The 18,372-nt window shown below is 41.2% G+C and overlaps 2 protein-coding genes across 3 annotated transcripts in view; one reads left to right on the forward strand and one right to left on the reverse strand.

Moving 5' to 3' along the window:
* The window catches only part of ndufaf2 (NADH:ubiquinone oxidoreductase complex assembly factor 2), a 29,478-nt gene extending 14,061 nt beyond the window's left edge, over positions 1–15,417 (forward strand). The window contains exons 2-4 of the mRNA XM_088993817.1: positions 5,725–5,814; positions 8,874–8,914; positions 15,013–15,417. Of these exons, the coding sequence (XP_088849943.1) occupies positions 5,725–5,814; positions 8,874–8,914; positions 15,013–15,261 (380 nt within the window). The 3' untranslated portion in view covers positions 15,262–15,417. The remainder of the gene's footprint in view (positions 1–5,724; positions 5,815–8,873; positions 8,915–15,012) is intronic.
* A 576-nt stretch (positions 15,418–15,993) lies between these two features.
* On the reverse strand, positions 15,994–18,372 carry smim15 (small integral membrane protein 15). 2 transcript variants are annotated; one of them, XM_088993819.1, is made up of 2 exons: positions 18,232–18,372; positions 15,994–16,799 (listed from the first exon to the last, which is right to left on the reverse strand). In XM_088993819.1, the coding sequence occupies exons 1-2, from the start codon at positions 18,240–18,242 to the stop codon at positions 16,577–16,579; spliced, it is 234 nt and encodes a 77-aa protein (XP_088849945.1). In that variant the 5' UTR covers positions 18,243–18,372; the 3' UTR covers positions 15,994–16,576. The 2 variants fall into 2 exon arrangements, with proteins under 2 accessions (XP_088849945.1, XP_088849944.1); XM_088993818.1 differs by lacking the exon at positions 18,232–18,372 and adding an exon at positions 16,953–18,213.

Consider the following 18,372-nt stretch of genomic DNA (forward strand, 5'->3'; position numbering starts at 1 on the left):
TGGCCTTGCCAAATATAAATTAAATAAAAAAAGAATAGGGCATGTAAATGGTCCGTAAAAGGATCTCAAATAATTCATTTGGGATTTTCGCAAATGACTTCACAGCTAACCTCAAACTTCGCTTTTTGGGTCTTGACTCACCAATTGAGAATCAACGGCCAAAATACAAATGGATGGAAAAACACACATACAACCGTACTTTACAACCACAAAATCTTCTCACAATCCACAAAAATCTTTTTCTAGAGTCAGGATTTAACCAATGACAGCCACCCAAGAGTAAATAACAGCACACGTCCGTTTTCTGACATCTTTTATGTGAAGTTAAAAGTGGCTTATACGAATGGAGAAAGAAAAACACATGGATTTTTTTACTCCCACAAAATAAATCAATAAATAAAAAAACATAAACAAGCACTTTCGTCATGGGGCGGCTCAAGATTTAACACGGGGCGACCATCGTCCACTTGGGTTTGTAGAGGGCAGGGCAATGTCCTATCATGATGATGATGAGATGTAATTGAAATGCAATTCACTAATAGAACGATATAAGATGTAGCAGTCTATGTTATATTATTACATCCATCTAATTCTCAATAAAAGCTCTCCCATTAGATTGTTGTAAAAGCTTTTTCTAATTTAAGTATAAGTACGAGTAACGTTAGGGTTTCATCCACCGGGAACTTAACGTGATTCACATTCAAGCTATTAAAGTCTTAATGGAAATTCACATTGCAACACCGCAACACTTATACACGTTCTTCTCTTGACCTTCGCTTTTATGGCCTTCAGACTCATTTGGTGAAGACGGACGGGTCAAAGTCGCCCTATAACGGCTGTCTGCTTTTCAGACATATGAGCACAGCAGCCAAACAACAGCACTCGGATTTTGTTTGAAAAGGTACTATTATAAACGGGGTGTGTAGTTTGTTTGTACAGTAAAGTCTCGTTATATCGATATTCTCGGGAGTCGGAAAAAATATCGATATAACCGGACTATCGATATATCCGATCCTGCGGCATGTCAATTTTCTCCTTGGGTTCATAGAAATAGTATCGTAATAAGCATATCGCTATAACGAGACTTTACTGTATTCATTTGTTGGCATAACTTCTCCACCTAAACTCATTCACTGCCAGTGCAAAAATGTGTCCACTCCAGTGCCAGGGTTTTTGTCATGTTCACTCAAATTGTAGGACCCACAGAATATTTATTGAGTTTTACGATGTATTGAATCTACATAAAGATTCAATACATCGTTAAAAACCTTAGACTTAGAGTTAATTCCTAAATTATATGGGGCTATATATGCTGGAGTTATATGAGCTTGAAATGGGGGCAACTGTATGAAATGCATTTCATACAAATCGATTTACAGTAAAGTCTCGTTATATCGATATTCTCGGGAGTCCGAAAAAATGTCGATATAACCGGACTATCGATATTTCCGACCCTGCGCGCATGTAATTTTCTCCTTGCGTTCATAGAAATAGTATCGTAATAAGCGGTACTATCGATATAACCGATATCGATATAATGAGACTTTACTGTATATAGCGCTTTAACAACAGCTGAAGCTGGAACAAAGTGCTAACAAGGGTAAAAAATGGAAATGCTGCCCTCTTATGGAAGTAAAACACATTGCCAGAGGTCTGGCAAGAGCTTTATCTGCACCCAAGCAACAAAAACCAAAACCCGAACTAATTCGGAAATGGCACTCGACGTCATATGTTCAATTCCTGAATAAATGTGTGAATGACAGCGAATGAGTTAATCACAAAAAAACTGTTAATTCCTAAGTTAATAGGTCTGGAGTTATATGAGCTTGAAATAGGGGCAAAATGCAATACATACAGCAACAGCTAAAGCTGTAACAAATCGCTAACATGGACAAAAGGCAAATGCTGCGCCCTCGTGGAAGGGAAAACATTTCCAAAGGTCTGACCAGCGCTTTATCGGCATCCCTCGCAAGAAAAACCAAAACCAGAATAAATTCGGGAATAGCGCTTCACGTCACACTTTTCAATTCCCGAATAAATTCGGGAATGGCAGTGAATGAGTTAAGTAACAACACATCGTGAAGTATTTTGTATGCACGCTGTGCGAGATGTGAGGTTACCAGTATAGCAGCAGTTGAGCTTCATGTCCCTCCTTTCCTCCAACGTGACTATGTGGTGGGAGGATCAGCTCGGTTTCATAAATATTTGTTCATACTGTGGATGTTATTCCAATCCACGGATAAATGCCTCGGTGGGCAGAGGGGTTTAGTCATGCCGCAAAAGTAATGAGACAAGAAGAGATCCATGTCGGAATGGGAGAATGCAACCAAGCCGAGGAAGGCGATATATAGATGGGGGTACCGCTTCGCCGTATAAGCGAATTAGTTCAGCATTAGTATTAGAAACGTGTTTCTGGTAGGGGGCTGTGTCATAATTGTACCGTTTCTGTACGGCTGCCGCCCACACCCTATGCAAATATGGATGTGATCTGTTCCTAATTAGCATACCTGTTAAATGTATTTACTCGCCGCGCCTGGAGACCGCAGCCTTTTGTTGGCTGGTGCTTGTTTTTGTTCTGCTATCATGGAGGCTGGGAGGTGGAGGTGTTCGAAGAAACAATATCTCAGAAGACATATGACGTTAGCGCGCGTGCGGATCCCACAAGCTATTTTGTTTTATTTTTGGGTGACAACCTAGCGGGAAGCAAAGCTGAATTTAGCTAGCATAATTAAGATGACCTGATTACTATATAGATGGCTACAGAAATATAGAGTCAACTATATAAAGCATCATTACGGCTTTTGTTTCTCTTTCAGCCTAGCAGTAAACACGCTAAGGTGATAGCACAACAACCAAGCCGTAAAGTTTCGTTGGGATCCTCATTAGCGTGTTTCAAAGGGAATTCTACAGTGGCGGGCTGTGATTTCATCGCTAGGCCTTCAGTAGTGCTAGTTCTGAATCAATCCAGACTATAAAAAGGGTGGTGTGATTTAGTCCGCTTGAAGGTACCAGGAAATAAGCCAGGAAATAAGTGCCGACGTTTCTTAGGAGGAGATGTGAGACAATGTGTTTTCGTCAATGGATGCGACAGCTTCGTGTTTGCCATTCAACATTTAGTTTGTAGTAGACGTGCAAATTCCACCATGACGTCCCTGATCCACTGCTGAAATGGATGCTTAGATACTCTCTTTCATCTAGAACTGCTTCATGTCATCACAAAGAGGGTACAGCAAGTCCTGAAGAATGAATGACTCTGCGTCTTTGTGTTGTCATATTATTTGTTTTTTTTGTTTTTTGTTTTCCCAAGATGGCGGCGCGTAAACACGCAGCGGCTGACCTCTCCCGGCAAATTGGCATTTTCATGTTTATTATGTTTGTTAAAGTCATTATAAGTGCCTTGCATGCTGGGTCCGAGAGGACAGTAATTTCATCTGTGCTGTATGTCATGCATATTAGCATATTTGACAATAACGCTGACTTTGACTTTGACTTTTTGACTTAATGATGTCCATTTTTTTTCTTGAAAGGTCCATCTTGAAAATGGCTTTAACAGTAAATCTGCAGAGCGCCATTCCCATTGTTTTTTCTTGCTTGCGTGCCGATAAAGCGCGACCAGACTTCTGGCAATGTTTTTTCCCTTCCACGAAGGGGGAGCATTTCCCTTTTTTCCATGTTAGCGCTTTGTTCCATCTTGAGCTGTTGTTAAAGCGCTATATTATTGCATTGTATTCTGTACAGTCACCCCCATTTCAAACTCATATAACTCCAGACCCATATAATTTAGGAATTAACTCTTTTTCTGAAGAAAAAAAGAGAGTCTCGGGTTTCTCATGCTGTATTGAATGTTTATGTCGTCCTAAAACTCAATATTCTGTGGATCCTGAAATTGAAATGACAATGACAAAAACCCTGGCACCGGAGTGAACGCATGTCTGGCAGTGACTGAGTTCATATACAGTGAGACCTCAACTTACAAACACCTTAACTTACAAACTTTTCTTCTTACAAACATCAAATTTATGAAAATTAAACCTTATAATAAGCACTATTTTCATAATACACACCCACCACGGCTGGCGGAGTGATCTTCGGCGGAAGCACACGACCGAACAGCACCAGAGGTTAAGTTACCAACAGTCCTTATGGAAGGTGACTCTCCTTCCATAAACCATCAACGACCATCAAAAAGGTCAATAAAACTTTATTTTACAGCACAGTTTATTTATTTAATTACAGTCCTCATGTACTGCGCCTCTCTTTCCAAACAGCAATTCCCTTTCATCTTTGACCTCCAACGCCTTTCCATCAAGCCATAAATGACCATCACAAATGTAAATAAAGTGACTTTATGATACAATGCAGTGTATTTCTTTCATTACAATACAATAGCACATTTATTATACATAGAATAAGGTATGTTGTGTGTAGTTTTAAGGCTTATTTAGTTGAAAAGTATATTTTATGGAAACCCGGGAACTGATTATTCCCATTTTAATGGTTTCCTATGGGAATTTTTTTTTTTTGAGATACACACTTTTCGCCTTACACACTCTGTCTGGGAACCAATTAAGTTCGTAAGTTGAGGTCTCACTGTAATAATAATAATAATTAATAATATGAAGAAGAAGAATGGTGATAATATCGATAATAATGATAACAATGATAATAATGATAAGAATAATCAAGGCAAGCTAAATAGAAGTGGGTTAACCTGATGTAAAGGGTCAACTGTAAAGGCAAATAAACAAATACCAAACATCACCGCTTGGTAAAAAAACGGTGCTAAATTCTTGTAAGTCGGCGTGTCCTTTTTGTCCACGCGATGTAAACATCAAGGCCCTCCGTCCGCGCCTGATGGAATCCTGACTGCCTGTCTGCGTTTTCTAGCGTCTTGTTTTTCCTTGCCCCTCCATTTCTCTCCTCCTTGCCACGTTTTGCCACGCATCATCACTCTTCCTTGCTCTCCCTTTTACCTCTTCCCGCCCATTCTTTGTCACTGGGGGGGTTGGCCGGACATGTGACTGACTACCTGTGAGGGAGGGAATCTGCGGAAACAAAGCCATCGCACTTCACATAAAGCCTTAGCGTCATTTGCTTTCTTTCTCTCACTCGCCGCTCGCCCGCCCTCCTCCTCCTTCGTCGCCATCTCTCTGTCATTGTGTGCCAGCCAAACTTGTCTAATCAGCAGATTTCCACCCAAATAATTGGTGGCGGCCTTGCTGCTGGCGACCCTCGTGTCGTACACAGATAGAGAACGGGAACACTTAATATTCCACACGGCTCGTGCCGACCCCTCCGCCCCCTTTTCCTTCCTTACTGTTCCCTGTGATATCTGACCTCTTTTGTCTCCTGCGCGGCTTGATGTTGATTTTGGAGGGCATTGTTAGCCGCCGCGCCGCCATTGGTAGAGCTGGTCGGCGAAAGTCGGTTGGGGGGGGGGGGGGGGTTGGTCGGGTGAAAGGGAGCCTCATTTGCATGAAGGCTTAGCCCAGATTTGGAGCCACTCAGTGAGATCTGAGGAGAAGGGCCCGGGGGCCACGAGGTAATCATCCATGGCCTGTCACAGCGCTGTCATTCCTTCGTGTATTTATGTGTGAGTAGGGGGCGGAGGGGGTTGTGCGTGTGTCTATGCGTGTCCGTGTGTGTCTGTATGTGTGAGACTCGTCATTGTTGTTTGTTCGTACCGCTTTGCATCATCTCGCGCGCCCTCTCCTTTTGTTCCAGGGAGGCTCGTCCGTGCCAAGAGGATGGTGGAGGCCTCCAATCCCACAGAGCACGAATATATGGAAGGAAGCATCCCCATCGAGTGGGATGGTGAGTGGCCATCTTTATCTCAGCATCGAAATGAGGCCTTTGCTCATTTTTTTTCCACCCTCGCATTGCTAGTTGGGGGTTGGGATTTATTTTTGTTAAATCAGAGATACCTTCTGCGGGCTTCAAGCAGGCATAGCGGTAAACTAGCGTTCCTTACAAGTGGATACAAACGGTTCCCTCTGTCTCAGGCTGGCTTTATCCACCTTAAACCCCTCATCCCACTTCGCCCCATCCCTCATGCATTTTCATCAGCATGCAAATAAGAAAAGGGATAAAAGAGGGCCCACAATCCCCCTGCGCTAGCTGGAGGAAGAGTTAGAGAATCTCTCGCTTTGGCTTTCTTGAACCTGCTCGGCTATGCAGCCAGCTCAGCCAAAATGGAGCTTCTTTAAAAAATAAAAGACATTTAAAAAAAAAAGGGAAAATGTGGGGATATGACAGACAACCAGATGGGCAAAGGAGAATGAAAAAGAAGGACAAAGGCACTGAGGGGAAATGACAGAATGTTTATGCTTTCAAATTCCGAAATCAGAATGATTCCACCCGTTCTCTTCCAGGGCTGTCAGTGATCCAACTGGTTGGGAGAACTGAATTTTGTTTTCTACCTCCCTCCATTACTCATTGAGCAAAATAAAGTAAAAAGAATGCCCACATCCAGTACAGTGCTTCTTTGAAAATATATAAATACAAAAAGGTGCTTACATACACTTTTAATGAATTGGTTTTTACACTGATGTGAGAAAACAACACCCATCTTGACTGTTGTTAATTCATTCTTTGATATTTAGCCTTTAATTCCAGTTTGTTTCTGTCCAATAAATATTTATACTGTGACACCACATGTACTTCCGGGTAAAGATAGATAGCTAGATAGGGAGATAGTGTGAGCTAGCTAGCTAGTGAACTAGACTAGCTCACAAGTTAGCTTGCTAGCTAGCTAGGGATAGAGAGATAGACAATTATAGAGAGAGAGATGGTGAGCTAGCTTGCGAACTAGACTAGCTAACCAGCTAGCCAGTTAACTAACCAGTTAGCTAAGTAGCTAGCTGGACAGAGAGACAGACACAGACAGATGGATGTATGGATGGATGGAAGAATGGGGTTAGGTCGGTCGATCGATTGATTGATGAACTAAAAATTCATATATAAATGAATAATAAAATAAATCAAAAACTGAATAACTACATAAACAAATACACTACAATACCATATTTTCCGGTGTACGGTATATGGCGCATTGGAGTATAGGCCGCACCCCAAATAAATACTGTATTTTCAAACTTTATCATAATAAATGTCTTTTATTTCAAAGAAAAAAATAAAATATAAGCCGCAGCGGACTATAAGACACACATTCAATGAATGAAATACGTTTTCCAAATATAATACATAAATCTATAAAGGTTTTCCAAAAATAAGGCACACTGGATTATAAGGCTGGGCTTACACACAACCTCTTCTACGGGGGGGTTCAATGTGTCAATGTGGTTGCTGACAGTCGTTGTGAGTCCGGTTGTGACTTCACATATAAGGCGCACCTGTGTTTAAGGCGCAGGTTCCTATTTTGAAGAAAATGAAGCCTTTTGTGTGCACCTTATACACTGGAAAATATGATACAATAAAAATTGACCTGCAATGGTACTGATAAAAAAGAGCAAGACAGAGCAACTGAGAAAACAGAATTTAAGTCGGAATTTCAAAAGTCGGTTGTGCTTTAAATTTAATTTAAAGGACAACCGACGCTTCCGGACAGGTTGTGTCCATAATTTTTAAAATCACTTGAAATGACTTCTACTGAGCGTATTTTACAAAGATTCCACCGCATATAGCTATATTTTACGTTTTAAGACTAGCGCTGAATATTCAGGAAGTCTTGTTTTCGAGTTGGTGACGATGCCTACCGTGACGTCACGTCAGGAACGCCCCTGACCGAGAAAGCGACACACAATGCATTTTGGTACTTTGTTTGGTCTGAAAAATTCATGTTGATCTGTGTTGATGGCGAAATTACAAGGGAAAAACATAAATAACGCGATGGTGAATCGTTGTGTGTTGCAGCAAGACTACTATTTGATACTAACTGACACACATTCCCAGTAGACAAATCAGCCCATTTGCAACGGAGCATGGGCGCCATCTTGTGCATTTTCTGGGACGCTACATTGGAGTCCAGGCACCTCAAAATGACACAGAAGGACTTCTTTAATCGATTGCAAACATTTATGCTTTCCCCTTCAGAACTATTTGAATCATATTCATAACTGGATGAGTAACAAGAAAGCATGTTCTCCAAATCTGAAGCCATTGTTTGGATTCTAGAGCAAGGCAAGACGTCCTGGCGTGACGCCACGGACAAGGGGGTGGGACCTTCTGAAACTCGCCATTTCCGGGGTCATTTTGAAGTAGTTTTGGGACACTTTAACTCATTTTTATTTGTGTTTTGCATTTGACTAAAAATATCAGCCTGCGCGTTTTGGGTATTTTAGATGCTATAAAACGTTTTTCTGATGTCAGTTAGGAAAGAAAAAAAATGGTGTCAGTTGTCCTTTAAGGTTGCTTTTGATTGCAAAACAACAGAAAATATCTAAACACAACATCAAATTCATAAACAAGAAATTACATTACAAGAAATTAAAAAAAATAAAAAACAAATAACAAAATGCACATCACACAGACAATCAATAACAAACCACTATGTTGAACCTTTTTTGACAAACATATTGAAAGCGACAGCTTTTGGCTTTTGTTATAGACCACAGGAAGATTGCCTCATAAATGCCAAAGAGCAAAATATGCGCTCCAGAGCGAATCCATTGCTTCTTGCGGAATTGAAATCTTACGAGATGTAACTGAGACTCTCAAGTCACTTTTGCCCCCGGAAATGTTTGAATTGGGAATTGTCCAACTTCATGAGCGACCATCAAAAAGTTACAGTGCCTTAAAAAAAGTCATAATAATAAAAAAAAGTCTGCTGCTACTTTTAAATATGACCGCTTCAGATTTTGTTTGTGTGGGTGTTGTCACGATTTGTATTTTTTTTTTTCTTTTCATCGCTGCAGCTTGGATCCGAGGCAGACGGAAGGAGCCTCCTTCTGTGGAGGTACGTCATCTCCCCTGCTACCACCCAGCAGCAGCAGCCTCCCTGCTGTGATGATGCTTGGACTCTTGGGGAGTAGGGGCGGTGGTGGTTGGGCTTTCGAGGGAAAGGAGAGGCTTTTGATTTGTTTTCTCTCCTTCGCTTTCTAACAAGAAACTTTTGTTAGAGGCGATAAAATAACCACTGTGTCCTAGTTAAAGCCACGATAGAAGTCACATTTTTTCCAGGTATCTTTAGGCAGCTTTATATAAATGTTTATTTTTCTGATGTATTTTTACTTCAGCTGCCTGTATTTGTTTAACTCATTCACTGCCATTCCCAAATTCATTCAGGAATTGAAAATATGACGTGGAGCCCCATTCCCAAATTTGTTCGGGCTTTCGTTTTTCTTGGGGCAGGTGCCGATGAAGCGCTGGTCAGGCCTTTGGCAATGTTTTTTGTTTATTTCCACGAGGGGGCACCATTTGCCTTTTGTACAGCCGCCCCCACTTCCATTGCAGATAACTAGAGCCAAATAATCAGAATCAGAATCAGAATACCTTTATTCGTCCCGCAATGGGGAAATTTAATATTAATAATAATAATAATAATAATAATAATAATAATAATAATAATAATACATTTCATTTATAAGCGCCTTTCAAAACTCTCAAGGACACTTTACAGTCACAGGATATTTTTTTCTGCGGGTGAGCAGCGGCAGCCACACGCACCAACGTTTTCTCAACCCGGAAGTAACAAAGTAAAAAATAATAATAATATACAAATAATATGACAACACAAAGACACAGTCATTCATTCTTCAGCACTTCGTGTACCGTCTTTGTGACATGAAGCAGTTCTTGATGAAAGAGGAGAGGATGCGTGTTTCCTTTCGGCTTTTCCCTTGACGGGGTCGCCACAGCAAATCAGTGTCCTCCATCTTTACAAGTTTGATCCGCAGGTTTGTTTTGGCCAAGCTTTTACGTCGGATGCCCTTCCTGACACAACCCTCTGTATTTATCCGGGCTTGGGACCGGCACAAGAAGACTTATGTCCCTTTGTGGCTATAGAACAAGCAACTCACTCAGTAAAAGGCTCCCAAACACAAAATGGTCGACGGCACACATATCCGACAATAAAGCTGACTTTGATTTTGACGTGTCCCTGGTTGTTGTGTTTTTTTTTTTTTTTTTTTCACTGAAAAGAACGCCCTCCCCACAATACTTTTGAGCTACCAACAATTGATAGACTGGTTATAAGGTGACCAAAATCAACAATGTGTCATTCATGACATTACCTGCAAAATTAAGACATTTTGGTGTGTTGTTATGAACTACAAACCGAAATTAATTTCATTGAAAGTCTCATTGGTCAGTTATACACACTACCAAGATCGGCATTAACCTTTTTTTATGATAAAAAAAAGAGAGTCTAAGGTTTCTTACGCTGCATTGAATGTTCGTGCAGTTCTAAAACTCAATATTCTGTGGGTCCGGCAATTTCAGTGAAAATGACAAAAACGCAACCCCCCGCAAGAATAAACAAATTTGGGAATGGCACTCCACGTCATGCTTTTCAGTTCCCAAATATATTCGGGAATGGCAGTGAATTAGTTAAAAGTGACCAAATTTTCTCCAATATCTATCTAAGACAGACTATTGACACATGTCAAATCACAGTCGCGTAACAATGGTATTAAACCAACAAGCAAGCAAAATGGAAACAAAATGATGTACAGTAAAGTCTCGTTATATCGATATCGGATATATCGATAGTCCCGGTTATATCGATACTATTTCTATGCAGCACGGAGAAAATTACATGCAAACAGGGTCGGATATATCGATAGTCCCGGTTATATCGATATTTTTTCGGACTCCCTTGAATATCGATATAACGAGACTTTACTGTATTTGGGAAAAAAAACGTTTCAACTTTGCTAGTTAAATATGGAAATTGGTAGTTGTATAATTTTGGCGGCTAAATTATATATTGGCTGGAAAGTTCAAAAGCTGTAAACAAGTCAATGCACTCCAGATATGGAACCCCCCCCCCCCCCCCCACACACACACACACACACACACCTTCCATTCGGCTAGTATTAGAAACTGGTTGCGTTGTAAAACTCTCGGTCCAACAGACAGCAATGATATTGCCCCACATTATTTTTTATTTCCCCCCCCCCCCCCCCCCCAAAATATGTTTGTGTGTCTCTTGTGCTGCTCTCTGCTGCGATTGTCCATCATATTTCCATGAGCAAACTGGGAGAACAAGTAAAATTGTTGCTTCCAGCGCTTCACCCTCGCCGCCCGGCACACAATTATTCGAACTCTATCGAGTCCGTGTGGAAATGTGCCACCAGAAATGCTCAACTCGCATTCAGTCAGACATTCACATACATCATGGGTGCTGACTGCTCAATATGTCGATCGCGATCGACCAGTCGATCTCCAAGGTACTATTGGTAAATCGCATGACAAGGTGATGTCACATTATCATGAACTGACTCTATACAAATAACGTTTAGTTGTCTTGGATAAAATAGACGTCAGCCTATCAGCCATCCCTTCACTTGATTGATACACTAGCCAACCAATCAAATGACATTTCATTATTAGGTACACTGCGTGCTCAAACAACCCTGAGCTGGAGTGATGGGAATTCCGGCTCTTTTCTTTTAACTCGGCTCTCTCAAGAGATACGGCTCTTTTGGCTCCCAAGTGGCAACTCGTTTTTTTTTTTTTTTTTTTTTTTCTTAAATTAATTAACTACCAAAAATCATGTAAAATTATGTGAAAAACGAATTACTCCTGTAAATAAATACACAATATCAAATATTTTTATTTATATGGCTTTATATGTGCACGGCGTTAGTGGATGCCAACTTTCACTTTCCCTGTGCTTACTCTGGTGTGATGATCAGCTGTCACTCATTTGCTTTACATATTAATAATGGTACAATCCCAACTAGTAAAATTGATAGTCATTGAATAATAACAGCATAATGTGATAACATGTGTCCGCTGTACCTGTCTACACTGATCTCCAGTGACGTGCTCAAATGGCTCCAAAAGAGTGCATGCGTCCTGCAGTACCTCCTTCTCAGAAATGTGTCTTTCATTAAACTCAAAACAATCCACATGTAGGATGTCGTGGTTCGGGATGTCCAGCAGTCAGTTGTTAGACAAACAGTTATGGCTTTTTTTTGACCCGTTCTTGGACTGCAGCATGTACTTTGTCATATATGATTCTGGTATGATTCTTTGAGAAAGTCTTTTCAGAATCAGAAAGCCCTTTCCTGTTTCATATGCTACTCACAGTGTGCTTCTATTTCTCCTACCACTCCTCGTTCTCCTCACTGCTGCGTATCTGTCTCCCATCCCACCTCTACCACGGATCTTGACCAATCACGTACGGCTTTAACCGAAGACTGGGGGCGAAGAATAGAGGGGGGGGGGGGGGAAGTCGGCTCCCATTTCCGGCTCCTCGTTAAGAGCTGGCTCTCTTCTTCAGAGATCCGACTCTAAGAACCGGCTCGTTCGCGAACGACACATCACGAGAGCGTTGCAAAGTTAACAAGCTAGTCGTTAGTTCGTTCCATCGTAATTTTACACTAGTTTTTTTTCTATTACACATAAGGTATAAAATGAATAGGGTAGGTGGACCAAATAAGAAGAAAAAAAGTATCACTTGCATACGGAATGGGAGTAGGACTTTTTCACGATGACATTTTCAAAGTGCGTTTGTCTCGTCTGCCAGTTATCAGAGTGAACTCAGGTAATGTCAAAAAATGCACGTAATTATGTTGTGTTGTACAACATATGCGGTTATACATCAACAGAAGTTGCAAGAATCCTCAATACAGTACATTTCTCAACCGGTTATATTTCTGGTTATTTCAAAAGAAGCTCCCATGCTGGAAAAGTGTAAAAACCCCTGACATACGGGGTCTTCTCAAAGAAGCCCGCCTCCCTCCACGTCACGCATGCGCACTTGCGTTTCACCTGCGTTGCACGCATTGAGCAGCCGGTGACGTTGACCGCCCGCCTTTCGCCCAAATTACTGGAATTAGCTCGAGCTCGCCCCATTTTTGTGTGTTTCGTCTGGCTCTCTGTTCAGTGCGAATGCTAAAGTATGGTCATTTCTTTCGTCCTCTACCCCCATCTCTCTCTCTCTCTGGGTTTTAATTGCTCTTTAAACACAAGAATGCTGGAAGAGAGTTGGGCCCCGCAACGAAATGTGGCTCGATATAGGAAATCCCTCGCTCACTCATGGCGTCGTCTCGCCTTGCCAACGGGCCTGTGCCATCCCCACCCGTCGCCTTGCCAGAACATTCTATTCCAATTTTCTTTGCCGCGTGTCCTCTCGTCGACAGCTGGACCGACCGAGGCTTCACTCCTGGCACGTTTAGTCCTAAACCCGCCTCTCTCTTCCCGGTCCAATTTCGACCTAAATTGATTGGATTAAATCCCGTCATTAACAGGCTGGAAAAGCAGCTCGGTATGTTTGTCTCCGTTGTCCCCTCAAAGTGTCGCTTTTTTGGCCGCGTCGCTCGTTTTTCCAGGCCAGCACGACGCAGCAGCAGCCCAGTCGGCAGGGACTTTTTATGACATGGCTCAAGTGTTGTGGGGTGGATTTTTTTTGCGAGCAGGAATGTTTGTTGAGTAGGCCTTTCCAAGCGTGGACAATTAGACGTTTCACTCATTGTGATAAATGTCCTACTTCATGCGTGTTTGTTCCTGGCAGTGCCACTTTTTGAGTCGCCTCATATTTTTTTTGAAACACATGAGCAGATGCTCTTTTGTGTACACACACACAAAAAGGGAAAAGCAGAGTAAGCATATGCATCTCTTTATCTTTACTCTAGATGTGATTTAACTCATTCACTGCCAGACGTGTAAAAATGTCCACTCAGTGCCAGGATTTTTGTCATTGTCACTTGAATTCCAGGACGCACAGAATATTGAGTGTCACTGGCGGGTATATTGTCATTGGTTGCCATAACAACAAAAAAATTAATTTATTTGGTCTTGTTCTGTTAGTGTTTAACGTTTCTATGCGAACCTTTATGTGTGTTTTCTCAAAATCGTCTTCAATACTTTATAATGTTTTGTCATTATCACTTCCGCTTCCATGTCATGTGTTTCGATGTACGAGAGTAATGCTAGCGAGAGACAGAACGAGAGTAACTGCTAGAGAGAGAGAGAACGACAGTCTAAAGTCTACGTCAAAGTTTATCTACTTTCGGTTAATAAGGTGCACACGGTACATGATTAATTTGCTTATTTACTGCATGTCTTGTCGAACTTATTGTAATATTGTCGTTTTAATGTCCTTCAGTTTTCACTGTGTTCCAAGTGTTCCACAATAAATGTTGTGACATCAGTATGAAGCGTCGTCCTTGACCGGGGTAGATATACAGTAAAGTCTCGTTATATCGATATCGGATATATCGATAATCCCGGTTATATCGATACTATTTCTATGCACGCACGGAGAAAATTACATGCAAACAGGGTCGGATATATCGATAGTCCCGGTTATATCGATATTTTTTCGGACTCCCTTGAATATCGATATAACGAGACTTTACTGTATTGAGTTTTAGGAATACATAAACATTCAATACAGCATTAGAAACCTTAGCCTCTTCTTTCATCAGAAAACAAGTTAAGGCGCTTATAAATGGAATGTATTTTTATTATTATTAATTATATGGATCTGGAGTTATATGATCTTGAAATTAGGGCTGCTGTCCAAAATACAATGCAATTGGTTTATATAGCGTTTTAAGTTCAGTTGAAGCTAGAACAAAGCGCTGACATGGAAAAAGGGAAATGCTACCCCCTTGGGGGAAAGAAACATTGCCATAGGACATGGCTAGCGCTTAATTGGCACCCAAGCATGAAAAAAAAAAAAAAACACGAACAAATTCGGGATTGGCACTGTCCGTCATATTTTCAATTCCCAAATACATTTGTGAATGGCAGTGAATGAGTTAAATACCCCGTCAAGTACATTTTGTTTTGGTAAACAAGTGTTTTAAAAATCGCATCACCTAACACCCAAAATGCAGCATTTGTGAATAATAACCCAATGATCCGTGTGCATTCACACAGGAGCTGGCAAAGAATGAGGCCTACAGGCAGCAGATCAAGCTGAAGGCCATGGAGGTGGAAGAGAAAGATTTGGCCCTGAAAGCGAAGGAATACGAGGAAGGCCTGGTGGCAACGCCATCCAGGACGGTGGCCGCGGGCCACGCGTCCGCCACCAGCTTTGGCAAGCAGCAACTCAGCGAGGAACCCACCAGCACCGCCAACACCTTCCAGCCTGGTTCTTGGCGGCCTAATCCCAAACAGAAAGCTTAAAGAGACGGACGGCAGCATGGATCTGGACCGTTTGGACGTAATGTACAATCCAATAGCAAGGCTGGCTGGTTTCATAAACTTCTTTTAGAGAATATCTTTGATTATGCTGCTAATGAAGTGTCAGATGAGTGTGTGTCAAGAAAATATCGAAACATTTATACCGTGTGAGTTTATTTATACATATTCAGGTTTTATGATGCTGCTAAACCTAACGCAAGCTTTATGAAAATGTCAGGTGGTTTTAATTTTATCTCAGATTATCTAATAAAATCTAAACTTTAAACCTTACATTTTGGCTCAGAAGATAAACATATAGTACTGCATTTATTTGTTGACCCGCTAAAATGAAAACAATCTGGCAATTTAGGATCTGTTGCTAACCAAAACAGCAGCACTAAAGTGTGGACTATTACTTCATGTACCGTATTTTTCGGCGTACAGTGATACCTCGGTTTACGAACCCCTTGCCTGACGAACCTTTCGGTTTATGAATGTTAAATTTATGAACATTTTACCTTGGAATACAAACTTTTTTCGGGATACACACGGAGCTGCCCCTGAGTGATGTGTCGTTCGCAAACGAGCCCGTTCTTTTAACGACAAAATGGCAGCCGACTCTTTTTGTCCTCTATTCCCCGCCCCCAGTCTTCGGTTAAAGCCACGTGATTGGTCAAGAACGCAGCAGTGAGGGGAAGTGGTTTAAACATTAAAGAGACAGCCAGACTACAGTGAGAGAGTTTCAACTTTGATAGTTCAAAGACAGTGTTGACTGCAAGGTTAAAATATCCCATCAATCAGGCTCCACAAACAACCCGCACAAGCCATCTACATTTGATGCAAAAAGCTATCAACCCAGCTAAACAGAACACAATTGATAAGCAACTGAGGAACTAGATAAGATTATCACAGAGAAAGCAGAGTGATTTTACAAATTTATGGACACAACTTTTCCATAGGCGTCGGTTGTCCTTTAAGGCGCCACTGTATACTTTCTGTAATGAACTTAAAGAAAAGAAAAAGTCTTTTTTTTTTAAAGCAACTCTGAAAACTTTATTGATTACAAATAAATGTTAGGTCCAGAGGGGCTTCGTTTCAACAAACACAATGATGTTAAAAATGGAATGCGATGTGTGGCAAAAGCTACAAGCAAGGTTTTGTATCAAAACGTCAAACAGAATCTGAGAAATGTCCGACAGGAACGTTGGCACTGTTCGACGGGGGGGAGCAAGTTAGCCCCGACCCCAAAAGGATGTTTATGCACTGGTGGTGAAGGCAATAGGTGGGTGAAGCCTTCATCCTCCACACAGCCGTCTTTCTAGTTCCTCTTCACCTTCGCCAAGTTCTCCTGACGCCGCAGTCTCCTCTTCTGCTCCTTGTCGCGAACTTCAATCATTTTGGCCAGTTTCCACGACAACAGCGCACAGGCGATGAAGAGAGGCGTGAGCGCCAGCACAACACTGGTGAGGAAGCCATAGGGGTCCTTGGCGGCCCACTCCACAACGTACTGGGCCCATGCTCGCATCGTCTCAGTGATGGTACTGGGAAAAGTATAGTGCATTAGTGGTTGGATGACCAAAGCGATAAACATTTTTGGACGGCAAGGAGTGTCAGGTTATAGAGTAATGGAAAATTACAGGAAGAATAAAAAAAAATCCTCATCCATATTTTTATTGAAGAGACAGACTCGTTACCTTGAACAAATCTTGTCATACATGTTGAGTCACCATTTGGTCGGGAGACTCCCGATTTTGAACACAATACTCACTTAATAAAGGAACTATTGACACAATACAGACAGTTCATTTGTAAGGTGAAACAAAATGTAAAAAAACAAAATACATTTTTATACTCATTGAATATATAAATAATGAACGACTTTTTGTTTTATTTACATCTAATTTACACTTTTGGAACGCTCATATTTTCACACGCACCACAGAGTCGTGAGTACGAAAATCTTCCGATTTATGATTTCTGAAACTTAACATGTATGACTTGTGGAAAATGTTGACTAAAAATCAAGAATTTCAGGCATTCAAAAATTATCTGTCTAATGTGAAAAAAAAAGTATTTTTTTCAGTTATAATTAATCCCTTTTAGATTTTGGTCCCAGAACTTGTAGCTTTGATGCTAGCATCGAACCCGGAGGCAACAACGATTGCCATATTTTTACTTCTGTGCTACTCTAATATTAAAATAGAAAACGTTTGCTACATTATCAGTTCTTCGGCTGTCTCTGTGACAGAACACTTAATAACTATTACACAGTTAAAATATAAATTTCCTATATGTTATCGTTCACCCCATTAGGGTCGGGAACGTCAAGGAAGGTCATAGGCGAGTCACTATATGAACATTGTATTATCTTACAAACATTCACAATTAACACCAAATATTTTTGACAAACACGTTTAATTCGGTCAGAAGACAACAAAAACGGAAAGAACACTACACATAGCAAGTGCGGAACCGAGATTCAAACCCCGAACACAAAAATGGAGGCAACACAAGCTCAACGCTAACTTCTATGATACCACACTAAAGTTCCACCAGCCGAAATTGGAATGTACCATTACATGAACTCGACCTGATTCAGACGTAAATAACGTATACTCGCCGATATGAGTTAATAAAATGAACGTCACACCTTTAGGATAACAACTAATTTGATGCTCGCTACTTGTTCATCATTCAAGACGAACGAAAAAAATAGCTCGACGTCCTCAAAAATAGCACGCCTCGTTTCTATTCATCTGTCGTTAGTAAAACACGTTAAGTTTGATGGCCTCCGTGAGAGATTTAAGCGACATTTTCGAAAAGGATTAGCATCATCGGCTAGTTAGTGGCTAAATAACGGCCCCGGGTTGCATACAAGACGAGAAGCTCGACAAACAAAACAAACACGTGGATTTTAAAAGGTGAGTTTTGAATTCCGAAGCACGCGGCGAACAAGAACAGACAAACACGAACCTGGCTGACATGCTTCCTTTTTTAATCCGCTATCCCCTTTCGATTTGTTTTCCTTTTTCCGGATGGCAGGGTTGGGAAGGATATGGCGTTCTTTCTGTGTTTATATGGGATTTGTAGTTCTTTATGATGGCGAGTCAAGGA

Source organism: Hippocampus bargibanti, linkage group LG04 (genome assembly GCF_051943395.1).
Source record: "Hippocampus bargibanti isolate YZ-2025 linkage group LG04, ASM5194339v1, whole genome shotgun sequence".
NCBI classification, from domain to species: Eukaryota; Metazoa; Chordata; class Actinopteri; order Syngnathiformes; family Syngnathidae; genus Hippocampus; species Hippocampus bargibanti.